The sequence below is a fragment of the Argopecten irradians genome, chromosome 5, assembly GCF_041381155.1.
Source record: "Argopecten irradians isolate NY chromosome 5, Ai_NY, whole genome shotgun sequence".
Taxonomy (NCBI): Eukaryota; Metazoa; Mollusca; class Bivalvia; order Pectinida; family Pectinidae; genus Argopecten; species Argopecten irradians.
Window position 1 is genome coordinate 39286240 of NC_091138.1, and position 16159 is coordinate 39302398.

At 36.2% G+C, this 16159-nt stretch overlaps 1 protein-coding gene across 1 annotated transcript; it reads right to left on the minus strand.

Annotated features, from left to right (window-relative positions):
• Positions 1-236: 236 nt before the first annotated feature.
• Positions 237-15649, minus strand: LOC138323804 (uncharacterized). Its single transcript, XM_069268650.1, has 13 exons — positions 15555-15649; positions 14032-14437; positions 13355-13451; positions 12806-12939; positions 12019-12096; positions 11580-11718; positions 10127-10287; positions 8544-8716; positions 8048-8164; positions 5389-5450; positions 5012-5071; positions 1831-2046; positions 237-1372 (listed from the first exon to the last, which is right to left on the minus strand). Exons 1-13 carry the CDS (start codon positions 15614-15616, stop codon positions 1275-1277), a joined length of 1803 nt encoding a protein of 600 aa, XP_069124751.1. The 5' UTR covers positions 15617-15649; the 3' UTR covers positions 237-1274.
• Positions 15650-16159: the final 510 nt, after the last annotated feature.

Consider the following 16159-nt stretch of genomic DNA (forward strand, 5'->3'; position numbering starts at 1 on the left):
CTAGGGGAACCTACATATGAAATTTGAGAAAGATCCCTTCAGTACTTTCTGAGAATTAGCCGTAACAAACTTTAACTATCAAAATCCAAGATGGCGGCTGGTCGGCCATCTTGTTGACCGATCAGTCCCAAAATGCAATATGCACAACTAGGGTCCTAGGGGAACCTACATATGAAATTTGAGAAAGATCCCTTCAGTACTTTCTGAGAAATAGCGGTAAAAAACTTTAACTATCAAAATCCAAGATGGCTGCCTGGCGGCCATCTTGTTGACCGATCAGTCCCAAAATACAATATGCACAACTAGGGTCCTAGGGGAACCTACATATGAAATTTGAGAAAGATCCCTTCAGTACTTTTAGAGAAATAGCGGTAACAAGAATTGTTAACGGACGGACGGAAGGACGGACGGACGGACGGACGGACGACGGACCACGGACGAAAGGCGATTTGAATAGCCCACCATCTGATGATGGTGGGCTAAAAAGTGGTCAGTTGTGTGATAATTAAACATGAAACTATCAAAATCTCATTCGAAAACAATGAATATATTGTATCTGCCCCAGAAACTGTGAAATGCTCATCACAATATAATTGGGTGACACATAAGTTAAACATATTTCAGGCTTTAGGCATTTAAAGATGTACACTGTACTATGTAATATGATCAATGAAAGGTGAAAACATCATATTATACATACATGTACAAGCTATCATCAAATCAATCACTCAGAAGCTGTAGACAACATAGTGCCTATTGACATTCTGGAAGGTTACTTCAACACAAGCACAATGTACATATGAATGCATTCTTTGAAGTGGTCCTTGCAGATAAAGTGATTGCCCTAGTTAAAGGCTAGCAGATCCATCCTAATATCACAGCAAAATGAAAAAGTCTGATAAATGATGAGTCGTAAACTGATCTGTACAGTGGTACAGCCACTGACGGTTAACAATGGAATGGCGAGTCGTCGCACGATCCTCCCAAACATGTCTGACATAACATCATAATGGTATGGAAAGAAAGCTTTGCTATCTTCTCTTCTTGTAGAATAAATAACCAGCAGACACATTCACCATTGTCAGAGTGTGACACTGTATATTATTATACATGTGACCATACCGCCATGTACATTGCATGTATCTCATGTCACAGTAAACATTTACCAGGGTTTTCTGTGTCACTATCTGCAGCCTGTACACAACGCTCTGTATTCATCACCCTTACTTTTCACATGTAATTCATGAATTGTAACTAAGTCATACAATGAGGCTCTACTCTGCCCACCGTGGGTCTAGATTTTCTGGTCGGCCTAGAGATCGGGATCTGTTTCGTCTCTGTGAACCAAACTGACTGAACCGACTTCTTCCTCCTGCAAAAAAATTACACAATAAAAAAAGAATGAAAGTAATTTGTCAGTACTTCATTAAAAATGTCAAAATCATAGAACCTATTGAATTATTGTAACATTAAACAAAACTCTTGCTCACCACTGTCACGCAAAATTTTAAACTTATAGCTACATTACATATTTCATTTTAGCTTTGACTTAGAAATATGTAACAGACCAACTATATGCACAAAAACAAGAAAAGCATAACCTTTTTTTTATTTATTAAATTAATATAAAATTAAAGTTGTATTACCGGTAATATGAATGTATGAGCTGTTGAAATAAATAAGGAATTTTTTTTATTAAAATTTTTTATTTTTTTTTATTTTTTAATTCTTAAAAACTGCAATACTTTATAAACATCATTTCAATTTCATGGTAGATAGATCATACAGTAACTGTACATTAGAATTTTGAGAAATTTGATTTCTATTTACCTTGATCTATCAGTTGACTTAGCTGAGGTGGAACTTTTTTCTTGTGTCGCCTAAACATAGATGCCAATGATTTGAGAACATTATTATCATCCCGCGTAACTAAAGAGAAAGCTTTTCCATCACGACCTCCTCTGGCCGTCCTTCCTATTCTGTGGACATATGATTCTGCATCATTTGGCATGTCATAGTTAATGACATTGGAAATATCTGCTACATCTGAAAGATAAACATTTTTCATCCTAATTCCATTTATTAACAATTAGAAAAAATTCAGAGACCATTATGGAAGTCCCCCAAACACCCTCTAAAAAACTCTACTGTAATCTCTGTAATAAGCACCCTTCCCTTCATAAACATCCCTCCCTACTTTTAGATAAGGAGTTGAGGTTATATAAACGCCCCTATCCCATGGATTTAACCATGTTTTTACAACTGTGGGATGCATTTAACATCATATTACATGCATCTGCGAGTCTTTCACATGTGAACCCAACATCTTTAGGTAATAATGTGTCTCAAAGAAAAGAAGGAATATGCATGTTTACTGTGACAGATTAATGCACCATGACTTTTTTGGGGGGGATTTTTCATCCACAACTTATAGCATGGTTCCCTAATAAGGGCCCTGGGCGCCAAATACGGCAAATATGGTATGTACAAATTTACATCATAATCGGTTATCTATTAAATTCTCACAAATCAGAAGCATTTATTTCGTAATTTCCATTGATATTACAAATAAGGCTTTTGAAAGTGGTACCATTGTGTTTGACAAACCTCAAAACCAAAAGATGGAATTAAAACTGTCTTTGTCAGGAATCTAAATGGTGACCTTCTACTAAAGACATAACATTTTGGATAGGATTTGTATAGGCTTTGCCTGTTGTCCAATCCATTATTTTATAATTTATATTAGAATTATGTTTAAATTTCTTGTATTATCAAGGACATTTTGAAATGAAAAAGATATAACACAAACTAACAATAAAGCTTTCCTGTTATAATTTATCATCAATCAGCATTTCATCAATACAGTCAAAATTGTTTTAAGAGACCTTCAAAAGGAGATTGAAAAATAGGTCACATATGACAGTTGGTCTCTTAATTGAATCACCCCTTTCGAAACAATTAAATACATGCATCAATGTATATTGTGGGACATGTTTTGACAGTTTTGTTGTACTAAAAACAGTCACAATAATAGGAAATTATTAAATATATAATATATCACATAATCTAATACATTTTTTAATTATGTATTTAATTTTAGGCACTTTTATTTTTCAATTATCTACTTATTTTTTATTTATCTTTCTGTTTTTATTCATGAATAAGATTAAAAATTTCTAAAACAAATAATTTGTTTAGGCCTACCACTTATATATCATAATTAGCTACAAAATTACAATGTATTTAAAAGCAGAAAAAAACAAGAGATCCCAGAGGGATCTTGGCGCCCACCAAAGATTGATCTATGTCTGACAAATGAAAGAGGGATCTTTTCTCTGCTTTTCAAACTTACACTTCTTTTTTCTGCTTTTCAAACTTTAAACTATCAAAATCCAAGATGGTGGTCGCAAAATGCAATAGGCAGAACTAGGGTCCTAGGGAAACCTACATATGAAATTTGAGAAAGATCCCTTCAGTACTTTCTGAGAAATAGCGGTAACAAACTTTAACTATCAAAATCCAAGATGGCGGCTGGTCGGCCATCTTGTTGACCGATCAGTCCCAAAATGTAATATGCAGAACTAGGGTCATAGAGGAACCTACATATGAAATTTGAGAACAATCCCTTCAGTGCTTTCTGAGAAATAGCGGTAACAAACTTTAACTATCAAAATCCAAGATGGCTACCTGGCAGCCATCTTGTTGACCGATCAGTCCGAAAATGCAATACGCACTACTAGGGTCCTTGGGGAACCTACATATGAAATTTGAGAACATTCCCTTCAGTACTTTCTGAAAATTAGCCGTAACAATCTTTAACTATCAAAATCCAAGATGGCGGCTAGTCGGCTATCTTGTTGACCGATCAGTCCCAAAATGCAATACGCACTACTAGGGTCCTAGGGGAACCTACATATGAAATTTGAGAAAGATCCCTTCAGTACTTTCTGAGAAATAGCGGTAACAAACTTTAACTATCAAAATCCAATATGGCTGCCTGGCGGCCATCTTGTTGACCGATCAGTCCCAAAATACAATATGCACAACTAGGGTCCTAGGGGAACCTACATATGAAATTTGAGAAAGATCCCTTCAGTACTTTTAGAGAAATAGCGGTAACAAGAATTGTTAACGGACGGAGACGGACGGAAGGACGGACGGACGACGACGGACCTAGGACGAAAGGCGATTTGAATAGCCCACCATCTGATGATGGTGGGGGTAAAAATGAAAAAAAAATTTTAATGTTGTTTTTTTTTAATTTTCTTTCATCATTTTATTCATTTATTTCATAGATCAAAAAATGGAAAAAAAAATAGTGTGAAAAAAAAAACAATTTTAAAAAAATCCGGAAATCAGCTATTTCCGACTCCTCTGTTACTATCTCCCAAAATGGCTGCCATCATGCTTAGCTAGACTGATACATTTTCAGTACCATATTTCTACATTTATGTCGTTCTTATGTGAGTAAATCATTGTTCATCATTATTTTAGTTGGTTTTGGAAGTGATTATTCTTTATTTTTATCACAAACATTGTGAATAAATAGCACATTTTCCTTGCAATATCCAGCTCGGACATGCAGACGGCTGCGGCCATCGGTACCGAAGCCGAGAGACTTCATGCATGAATAAGTGCTAATTTATGTCAAAGTGAACACCTCGTGTATATAACCAAGCCATATGGATAGCTCTTTTGTCTTGCCTTAATGGGGCTGGGTTGGAAGCCCTACAGGATAGTTAACTGGCTTGGCTTTATATATGAATAGAAGACAAATGCATGTGTGATTTGGGTCGTTAAATACAGAACATCGAGTGTCGTTGGATCCTAAAAGTATGGTCGCTTGTCACATAAGACAGACGGTCGTTTAATACAGATAGATTATACAGTAATTTTCGCTGGGAGGAATAATTTAGGTCGTTTAAGACAGAAGGTCGCTGAATTCAGAAGGTCGCTAAGGCAATTTTGACTGTACTAATACACAACTGATATTGGTTCAAACGTCACATACCTATCCCTCTGGAGGCAACATCTGTAGCAATCAGCAGGATCTTCTTCCGTTCTCTGAATACTGCAATCAGAATTTACAAAATACAGGATATGACTCAAGAAAGTTTAGATAAGTTTACATTTTCACCCCTGTGAAATATGCAAAATTAAACCACACACAAATATAAGCTGATTTACAGTGATAAGCATTCATATAAATAAATTTTGTCAATTCTTTTCAGTCTTTACCATTACATTTTGTCCATATTTAAAAAAAGAAAAAAATAACATTAAACAACTTGTATTCAAATTTTCAGTGAAGGGTGTGTTCAAGATGTGTTATTGGTAATCAAAACCTACAGTCCAGCTAAAATATTACACATCTGAATTCAAACTTACAATCCATAATGTCATCTCGTTCAGACTGTCTTTTATCCCCATGCAAAGCAAATGAAGGAATTCTGAAGAGAAGAACATAAACAAGAGATCCCAGAGGGATCTTGGCGCCCACCAAAGATTAATCTATGTCTGACAAATAAAAGAGGGATCTTTTCTCTGCTTTTCAAACTCACACTTCTTTTTTCTGCTTTTCAAACTTTAAAATATCAAAATCCAAGATGGTGATCGCAAAATGCAATAGGCAGAACTAGGGTCCTAGAGGAACCTACATATGATATTTGAGAACAATCCCTTCAATACTTTCTGAGAAATAGCGGTAACAAACTTTAACTATCAAAATCCAAGATGGCTACCGGTCGGGCCATTTTGTTGACCGATCAGTCCCAAAATGCAATATGCACAACTGGGGTCCTAGGGGAACCTACATATGAAATTTGAGAAAGATCCCTTCAGTGCTTTCTGAGAAATAGCGGTAACAAACTTTAACTATCAAAATCCAAGATGGCTACCTGGCGGCCATCTTGTTGACTGATCAGTCCCAAAATGCAATATGCACAACTGGGGTCCTAGGGAAACCTACATATGAAATTTGAGAAAGATCCCTTCAGTGCTTTCTGAGAAATAGCGGTAACAAACTTTAACTATCAAAATCCAAGATGGCTACCTGGCGGCCATCTTGTTGACCGATCAGTCCCAAAATGCAATATGCACAACTAGGGTCCTAGGGGAACCTACATATGAAATTTGAGAACAATCCCTTCAATACTTTCTGAGAAATAGCGGTAACAAACTTTAACTATCAAAATCCAAGATGGCCACCGGTCGGCCATCTTGTTGACCGATCAGTCCCAAAATGCAATATGCACAACTGGGGTCCTAGGGGAACCTACATATGAAATTTGAGAAAGATCCCTTCAGTACTTTCTGAGAATTAGCGGTAACAAACTTTAACTATCAAAATCCAAGATGGCGGCTGGTCGGCCATCTTGTTGACCGATCAGTCCCAAAATGCAATATGCACAACTAGGGTCCTAGGGGAACCTACATATGAAATTTGAGAAAGATCACTTCAATACTTTATGAGAAATAGCGGTAACAAACTTTAACTATCAAAATCCAAGATGGCTGCCTGGCGGCCATCTTGTTGACCGATCAGTCCCAAAATACAATATGCACAACTAGGGTCCTAGGGGAACCTACATATGAAATTTGAGAAAGATCCCTTCAGTACTTTCTGAGAATTAGCCGTAACAAACTTTAACTATCAAAATCCAAGATGGCGGCTGGTCGGCCATCTTGTTGACCGATCAGTCCCAAAATGCAATATGCACAACTAGGGTCCTAGGGGAACCTACATATGAAATTTGAGAAAGATCCCTTCAGTACTTTCTGAGAAATAGCGGTAACAAACTTTAACTATCAAAATCCAAGATGGCTGCCTGGGGGCCATCTTGTTGACCGATCAGTCCCAAAATACAATATGCACAACTAGGGTCCTAGGGGAACCTACATATGAAATTTGAGAAAGATCCCTTCAGTACTTTTAGAGAAATAGCGGTAACAAGAATTGTTAACGGACGGACGGACGGACGGACGGAAGGACGGACGGACGGAAGGACGGACGGACGGACGACGGACCACGGACGAAAGGCGATTTGAATAGCCCACCATCTGATGATGGTGGGCTAAAAAATCTAACAACATGATATAATACCAATGATATACAAAAATCCCTCTAATTATAGTTCTTATAATGTCATAAACTACAAAATACTATCTGAAGGTCTAATACTTCTTTATTTCGCCAATACATGTATTACCTTGAATAATGTACTATTATAATAAATAATATCTTTTAATTCTACAAAAGCATTTAGAAACACAGAACGAGGAAAATAAATTATTTCAAATGATATAATAAATAATATCTTTTAATTCTACCTAAAGATTGATATTCTATTCTAGATGACCAATGACATTTGACATTTAAAGGCCCACTACCTTTCCAAAACGACTTGTTTTTTTAAAACCTAAAGATTGATATTCTATTCTAGATGACCAATGACATTTGACATTTAAAGGCCCACTACCTTTCCAAAACGACTTGTTTTTTTAAAACCTAAAGATTGATATTCTATTCTAGATGACCAATGACATTTGACATTTAAAGGCCCACTACCTTTCCAAAACGACTTGTTTTTTAAAACCTAAAGATTGATATTCTATTCTAGATGACCAATGACATTTGACATTTAAAGGCCCACTACCTTTCCAAAACGACTTGTTTTTTAAATCTGAATGTTTAATGTAAAATGAGATTGATAATTTTGTAGAGTCTTAGAGCTTAACATTAATACTACATTAAATAAATTTAAATCAAATGTAAATTTTCATTACGGGTCGTATTGTTTCCCACCGTCATCTTAATTAATGTGCGTTCGTCGACAATCACTGTACTAGACAGAAAAAGAGCGAAATGAATCTTCACTGTTAACATAGATTAAACAGGGAATTGTGCATTTGTTTGGTGTTGTTACCTTATTTTAGGCCATCAATATAAATGTTTTATGTTTTTATTCATTTTTAATTTTTGATTCGGAAAGGTAGTGGGCCTTTTTAATGACTAAAAATGATTAAAACATGAACAAAATTGCCCTACCCCTTGTTCATGAGCTGACTGGAGAGTTCATCTGCTGTCCTTTTCCTTTGAGTGAATATAAGTGTCTTACATTCGTCAGGATAGTTTGTAGCAATATCGGCCAGCAAATCTAAGAGTCTGCAACAAATTGTAATCATTCTTCATTACAGTTATCAGGTTGAGAAAACTTATCAATTATATGAAGTATAACAATTAATACATCAAGAATTTGTTTAGAAATTTGGAAGTTCGTAATTATGCAAAATCTGACCTCAGTTTCACAACGATTCCTTAACTTAAAGAATTCCCTAACTTGAAATTCTGCATTTGAATTTAAGAAGAAGTTATGGAAAGTATTAAAATTTCTATTATACTTTTCTAGGAAGAATTTTAAGTTAAGGCGTGTTTACCATACAAGTATCAACCCCGAACTTCAGCAAGATAGGTCGTCAGTAACATACATTTCATATATGTGTCCAGCTATAAGGCAAAAAACAATGAATTAAATGTTAATTACTTTTCAAATTTTTCCCTTGGTGAAGCCATTATAAAGGATTCGGAGATGTTTGGGTTGACCATCAGATCCATACTACCAATACGTATATGTACAGGGTTATTGAGGTAGGTAGCTGATAGTTGTTGTATTTCTCTTGGCCATGTTGCACTCCACATCAACATCTGTCTGTTAGGCTGTGATTAAACAAAACAAATACACATGTAATGGTAATAGCATAACTGATTGGAAAACCTGCCCTGTATTATTAGTTATATAGTCAGTTACTGACCCCCTATAAAGGCATAGAGGGTCAGTAAGATTTATAGGGGGCGAGGGCGTAGCCCGAGCCTCCTATACTTCTTACTGACCCTCTATATCTTTATAGAGAGTCAGTAACTGACTATATAACAAATTTATCGCATCGAGGACCATTTAATTGTTTCATTAATTCTTTGTTTCCTATTCCATAGTATTTGTTTGGTCAAGAATATGAAATCAAACTTAAATCATACTGGCGAATGATAACAAACAATCGACACTTTTAAAATAATTGGCCTACTTCAGTAGGCTATACATTTATTTATTCATTTATTAATTTCAAGAATTTTCAAATACACTGTATAAGGAACCTGCAGAATAATACTGAATAATTCATAAATCAACAATAAGTTCGACATTCCTATGTACACAGTAGGCCTACCTCAATACGACACCAGACCGTCTGTATATATTGAAAGCATCACAAACAAGAGTGACACAAACATCCATCTAATATTTTAAGCACAATCTCCTTGATCATCTGTGCATTCTTTCTGAGATAATCACTGAAAAGTTATGCCGATAAATAGGTTGTAGAGTGAGAATTGATTCTTGGGTCCGAACACCTCCATTTGTTTATAATCACAGTCTAGAAAACGCTTGAATTGCTACGTTTGACTTTCGCCGCGTCATCAACTTTCAAACTGGCGTAGGGGAAGCAACTCGTATTTAAAAAAATGCATTTCATTTAATTTGAAGTATTAAAACGATTAAAATTATTTTTACACAAAAATTAACAAGTAATATATAGTTTTACGGTAATGAAGTGGTATATTTTGAAGCGAGGGCGACAGCCGCCATATTGCACCATAATAAAATTTACTGACCCCCTATAAAGTGTTAGGGGGTCACCACGTGACGGCTCTCCGCCAATCATTTGGGGACATTTCTGTCCGAGGTGCGATAAAAAACCTTATTGGTTTACTTAATGTCAGATGAAATACATGTACAAGAAAAAGAGTTTTGTGTGTTTAAGTTAAGTGGGTTTTTGTGTGTGTAGGTTTTGTTACCACCAACAAGACCATGACAATGCAATGGATGTCAAATCAGCACCACATCAAGTATTTATGATGATGAAGGTCTCAAAATGCAGGTCATAATGGCATACATGACAATTGTGGTATATGGCACATTGTCTTATCCAGGAGAAAATATAAGTCTAGGTAAGTATCAAAAGACAGAAACTGGTATTTTAAACAAACATCAACATCATCTGTAACGGTTTAGCATCACATTTCATATAAAGGCTTTTACAGTATATTGAACTTTCAACTGGCTTCACATACCTTTACATATCTGAGAATTTGTTTGATTTGAACCTCAAATCCCATATCCAGCATCCTATCAGCTTCATCTAGTACCACATACGAACAATTTCTGAGGCTGAGTTGGCCCTTGGACAAGTAGTCATTCAGTCTTCCTGGGGTTGCTATACAAATATCTGCTCCTAAAATTATAACATATGTATGGATATTTAATAGAATAGGAATATTTACTTGTTTTAACGTCCTATAAAGAGTCAGTGTCATTTAAGGACAAATCAAGTAAAGATGGAGAAAAGTAAAAAATTAAAATAACAAGAGGCCCAGAGGGCCTGTATCGCTCACCTGGTTTGTAATGTCAAGTCATGTTCTGAATACAGGTTCATTGTTTCTTTTCTGAAGGAATTTGAATATTTACCTCTTATTTCCCTATTGGGCCCCGCCCCTCCTGCCCTCCTGGGGGGGGGGGGGGGGGGGTCAGAGGCAAAATTTATACAAGTTCTGTTCCCCCTTCCCCCAAGGATGTTTGTGGCCAAATTTGGTTACAATCCATGCAGAACTCTAGGACAAGTAGCGATTTATAGGATTTACCTCTATTTCCCCTATTGGGCCCCGCCCCTCCTGCCCCCAGGGGGTCAGAGCCAAAATTTATACAAGTTCTTTCCCCCTTCCCCCAAGGATGTTTGTGGCCAAATTTGGTTACAATCCATGCAGAACTCTAGGACAAGTAGCGTTTTATAGGATTTACCTCTATTTCCCCTATTGGGCCCCGTCCCTCCTGCCCCCAGGGGGTCAGAGCCAAAATTTATACAAGTTCTTTCCCCCTTCCCCCAAGGATGTTTGTGGCCAAATTTGGTTACAATCCATGCAGAACTCTAGGATAAGTAGCGTTTTATAGGATTTACCTCTATTTCCCCTATTGGGCCCCGCCCCTCCTGCCCCCAGGGGGTCAGAGCCAAAATTTATACAAGTTCTTTCCCCCTTCCCCCAAGGATGTTTGTGGCCAAATTTGGTTACAATCCATGCAGAACTCTAGGACAAGTAGCGATTTATAGGATTTACCTTTATTTTCCCTATTGGGCCGCGCCTCTCCTGCCCCCGGGGGGTCAGAGCCAAAATTTATACAAGTTCTGTTCCCCTTCCCCCAGGGATGGTTGTGGCCAAATTTGGTTACAATCCAAGCAGAACTCTATGACTAGTAGCGATTTAAAGGAAATGTTGACGCGCCATGACATAAGCTCACTGGCCCTTCGGGCCAGGTGAGCTAAAAATCATTGACCTATGGTCAGTACCTGACAACTGCTTGATGTGGGTTTCTGCGTACCTATGCAGAGATAAATGGCTTGTTATAATGATACCTTAGCCAGTAGACCACTCTGGACCCACACAACAATTCAACCTTTGAGTTTTTAACCTTGACAGATGACCACCAAAATACCATGTTGGTACCTGAAAGTTGCTTTATAAATTTAAGTACCTCTTAAATCCCGAAGCTGGTTTCTTGCACTACTGCCTCCAAAAGCACAGCCACAGGTGATACCGTAAGCCTGCCCCGCTTCATTGGCCACCTTCATCACCTGTTGTGTTAGCTCTCTTGTCGGGGTCAGCACCAGGACCTAAAGGGATCATAACAAACCTATTCTTAATGCTTTTCATGTATCTCATGATTCCTCAATCATCTATTCTATCCTAATGCAAGGTTTGAAACTATTTACTGTACATTGTAGTATAAAAGTTTACCTGCAGAGACTTCCTTTGAAGATTATAGTAACAGTAACGCAGCCAACTTCAAAACCATACAGCATACTGTTATTCGATTCCTTTGAGGGACCAAAATACCTGCTAATCTGTTCATTTTTCAGTTCACATTATTTACCTGAAAAGTGTGGATATATAGCAGAACAAAGTCAACTTACCGTTGGTTCAACCCTGTAGGACCTTTGGGCAAGTTTACTCCTTTGCTTCAGTATATGTTGTATGGCTGGCAACACAAACTGCAAAACAAATATTACTGGAGAATAATCAACAGGATATTTACAAGTAAAATTGGTATATCATTGTGTATATTGTATTTGTATATTATTATTATTGTGTATTTTTATATTTTCATTGTGTATTCAGTGTTTGTATATTATCATTGGGTATTCTATATTACAGTGATCTGCCCTTTTGGGTAGGTCTTGGGTCACATGTTTGCGAGAGCAACATCATATATCTGATAAATAGCATTGAAAGTTTCATTCTCTCAAAATAATGACATCACACGTACAATAGATACCATTCTACAGGAAATTAAGATAGTTGACCCTATAATATGCAAAGAAAATGACGGAAATCTTAGTCAACATATAAAAAAATGACATAGACTTGTAAACTCTGCATACCTGCAACTATATATACTATATATATATATATATATGTGTGCATATTCATTTTGATATATCTATATAGCTACCTGACGAGGTAAAAAATAAAATGTTTGCCAATGTTATATTCAATTATTTTTGCAATCATTCATTAATCATCTACAGATGAATATTTATGACAGACCCCTTAACAAACCCTAGTCTGAGGATGGAACAGATGTTTTAATGACAAAGGTGAAATTCAGGGTACAAATTACAAATAAATAATTGGAAACATCTTTAAACTCTTACTCTATTTCAAGTATCAACAAATCATGTTTTGATTAACTTTACATACTCCGAGGGTCTTTCCTGAGCCAGTCTGTGCGATTCCAACCATGTCCTTCCCAGACATGGCTATAGGCCAAGTAACTGACTGAATAGGAAATGGTGATGTCCAGCCCCTCTCCATACAGTTTTTCTTAAATTTATCTGCAATAAATCAAATCAAATACCTTTATATATTATCAAAATAAACCTGAAGCAAAACAAGCAATCACAAATTATATGTAACAAGTTTATACTTGTTAAATACAAAAGTGTTTTTTTTTAAATCTAATACCATTACAAATGTATGAAATGAAAGGTATCTATAACATATTTATATTTACTTGAATATATTTTTAAACCTTGAATATAAATGGAAAGATGTTCTCCAATTATCTTTTGTAATTTCAGACTTTAATATATGATATTTCTTTTTTTTTCAGTTATTCAATAATATTTCTCACAAATCCCTTTTAGTTTACTGTTTATGGAAGATTGCAAACCTAGTCTTGTGTTGAAGTCCTGAGCTACGAGTGCCATATTTCACTCTTAAATTGTAGCATCAAGAATATAAACTTACCAAGGTATGTTAATTCTTCAAATGACAAGATAGGTTTCAGATTATTTGATCCAATCACTTTGATCCTGTTCTCCAAATAAAAGTTCTGAATGTCTTCCTGCAATATAAAATAAACATGTGACAACAGATTGACAGCACTATAAGGCGAAAGCCAGAGATCTACACTATCAACTTTTCATATATACTTCTGTTTGTTGACTTTGCGTGAATGGGAAAATTCTAATAAAATTTAGACTTAATCTTCTGTTGCACTGCGATGTTCTAGGATATGCCCCAATACAATATCTAACAAGTCCCAATACAGGTTCACATCAGTGTGACACTAGTGATTATCTTCTTGCCAACGGGATCTTCCATGTAGTTGATTCTCTCGGAAGAATAAAAAGCTAACAGTACATCCCCAAATGTTCCGATTCTAGAAGGAGTCATGCTGAAGTGACCCGAATGGGGAGTTGTCAGATCTTGTATTGGAGATACTTGTAGTATTGTAGTGGAGCGGATTACAAGTCTAAATCTAATTTGATTGAATTTGCATCTTCATTGCTCTAAAAAAAAGTTAAGACATCTTGCCACAATTTAACAACAAAGCTTTTTTCTCCTCAAAACGAAAGGTTGAAAAATTAGTCAAATTAGTTACAAACTCTTGATATGCTATAGCGCTAGTCACCAAAACTTACTTCTGTTCGGTCAGCTGTCATTGCATCTTCAGAGTAAACATCTTTTTGTAGATCTGGATCATACTCAGGTGTATCAACAGCTAAACTACTGTCAAAGCCCAAATCTCTGTGTCTGGGTTCAAAACCAGGAGTTCTCCTGTTATAGTCACCATACCCACCAAATCTCTGTCTAGGGAATTGACCGTCCCTATCCACATTTCTCCTGTTAAAGAAAGATCTGGGTTCATGTCGACCCTCATCGTCATTCCATCTTTTCAATCGTGTTGTTTGTTCATTATTTATATCTTCAATGAAGTTCTGTCTTTTTGTTGTTCGATAAGAATCCTCTTCGCCATCTGTGTAATCTTCATCATCAATACGTTTGAAATCAGCATCATTACTCAACAAACGGCTACTGCTGTAGAAACTACAATAATAAAAAAATGATTTAATTTCAAACAAGACTGGGGCTCAAACCCTGAGGTTCAGTTCTTTCTGAGAAATAGCGGTAACAAACTTCAACGATGAAAACCAAGATGGCGGCCGGTTGGCCATCTAATTCACCAATCAGTCCCAAAATGCATTTTGCACAACTAGGGCCCAAGGGGAACCTACGTATGAAACTTGAGAGAGATCCCTTCATTAATTTCTGAGAAATAGCGGTAACTATCAAAATCCAAGATGGCAACCAGTCAGCCATCTTGTCGATCGATCAGTTGCAAAATGCAATATGCACAGCTAGGGCCCTAGGGAAACCTACATATCAAATTTTGAGACAGGACTTTTCCATAATTTTGATGGTCAAAACTAGACAACGTAAGCAGAAATTGATTATCGTTTTGATATTTAAGGACTTTTGGAAGGCCAATAAATGCATTTAGACTGTTTTATTTTGCCCGACTAGTCACTTTAATTTAGGCTAGATAGTAAACAATATTTTCAAAACAATAAACTTCCAAACAATATTTAGTGGATCTGATATAGGATATCCAGTTGAACCCTTTTTAGCAGAATCAGAATTTTCGAAGTCAAAGCATATTAAAATTTCTCAAAAATCTTATCATGAACTTCGTGAAGAGTCAAATATATGACAAAATTAAATAGACATGTGCTTTAAAATTCAAGCCAAGGGTTAACTCTTTCCAACACAATATTTAGATGTGTGACAATTATATTCTAGCGGATTGTGTCAAATGATTGACCTTTCGGAATAATGTTACATGTAGTCCTATATCCGACATTGATCCGAGTGTCACTGTGTGCATTTGTCCTATCCATTTGTCCTATTCAGTATTCATGAATGAAAACGTCGTCTATTTCGTGGAAAAGGCAAATATTTTTCTTATAAAACCCATTCATGTTTTCGTTTCAGAAATGTTTACATAAACTTGTGAATTATTTTACAGCCATGACTGATCGGTTATGTAAAAACATATCAGAGCTGATAGGAACATGTTTTTGAGTTGGAACAACCTGCGTGTGTCGCAAAGTATCATGAATAGGTTGAAGCTGAATCAGCTAATTATATTATAAAATAGGCATACCTTCTCAACGGTTGAAACGGTAATCTTATTTTCACAAACGCACTGATCACACGTGCTGCCATTTTGTTGCCCTTGGCGTACTACTTCCGGTACGTCTGCAACTGGACGGTACCGACATTAATTTATCGGCTACATATGCCTGATACCATGTTACTGTATATGATGTGAAAAATGTTATATGGCCTTAGATTTTGTCTCTACATTTATCAAGCCAGCTTTCCTCAGTTCAAATGACTTTTATACAAAGAGGACTAAATCCTGTAGAAGTTTTAGATCATTAGAAGACAAGAGCGATTATTACATGTATGAAGGGTAATTCATGTCAGATCATTTACATTTTTGTACGCATTAAATGCAGTTTTAAAAGTGTGTTTAAAGGGCCACTACCTTTCTGAAACGACTTTTAATTTTTAAAATGGGAATGAAAAACGAGATCGATAATTTTGTAGAGTTACAAAAGTTATTAACTTACCGGTAATACTACACGTATCATCACCTTCTGAACAATTTTATTGAAATAAATAAAATGTTAATTTTCATAACGCGGGTCGTTTTATGTTTCCCGCCGTCGTCCTAAATACCGCACGGTAGTTGACTATCTCTGC

What these genes read in the sequence shown, in the direction of transcription:
- LOC138323804 (XM_069268650.1), bottom strand. Translation starts at nt 15,616, where the DNA reads ATGGCAGCACGTGTGATCAGTGCGTTTGTGAAAATAAGATTACCGTTT. An exon ending in CCAAGGGAAAAATTTGAAAA is followed by an intron (nt 8,165 to 8,543) that starts GTAATTAACATT and finishes AATTTGTTGCAG; the next exon opens with ACTCTTAGATTTGCTGGCCG. An exon ending in TGTTGCCTCCAGAGGGATAG is followed by an intron (nt 2,047 to 5,011) that starts GTATGTGACGTT and finishes TTTATCTTTCAG; the next exon opens with ATGTAGCAGATATTTCCAAT.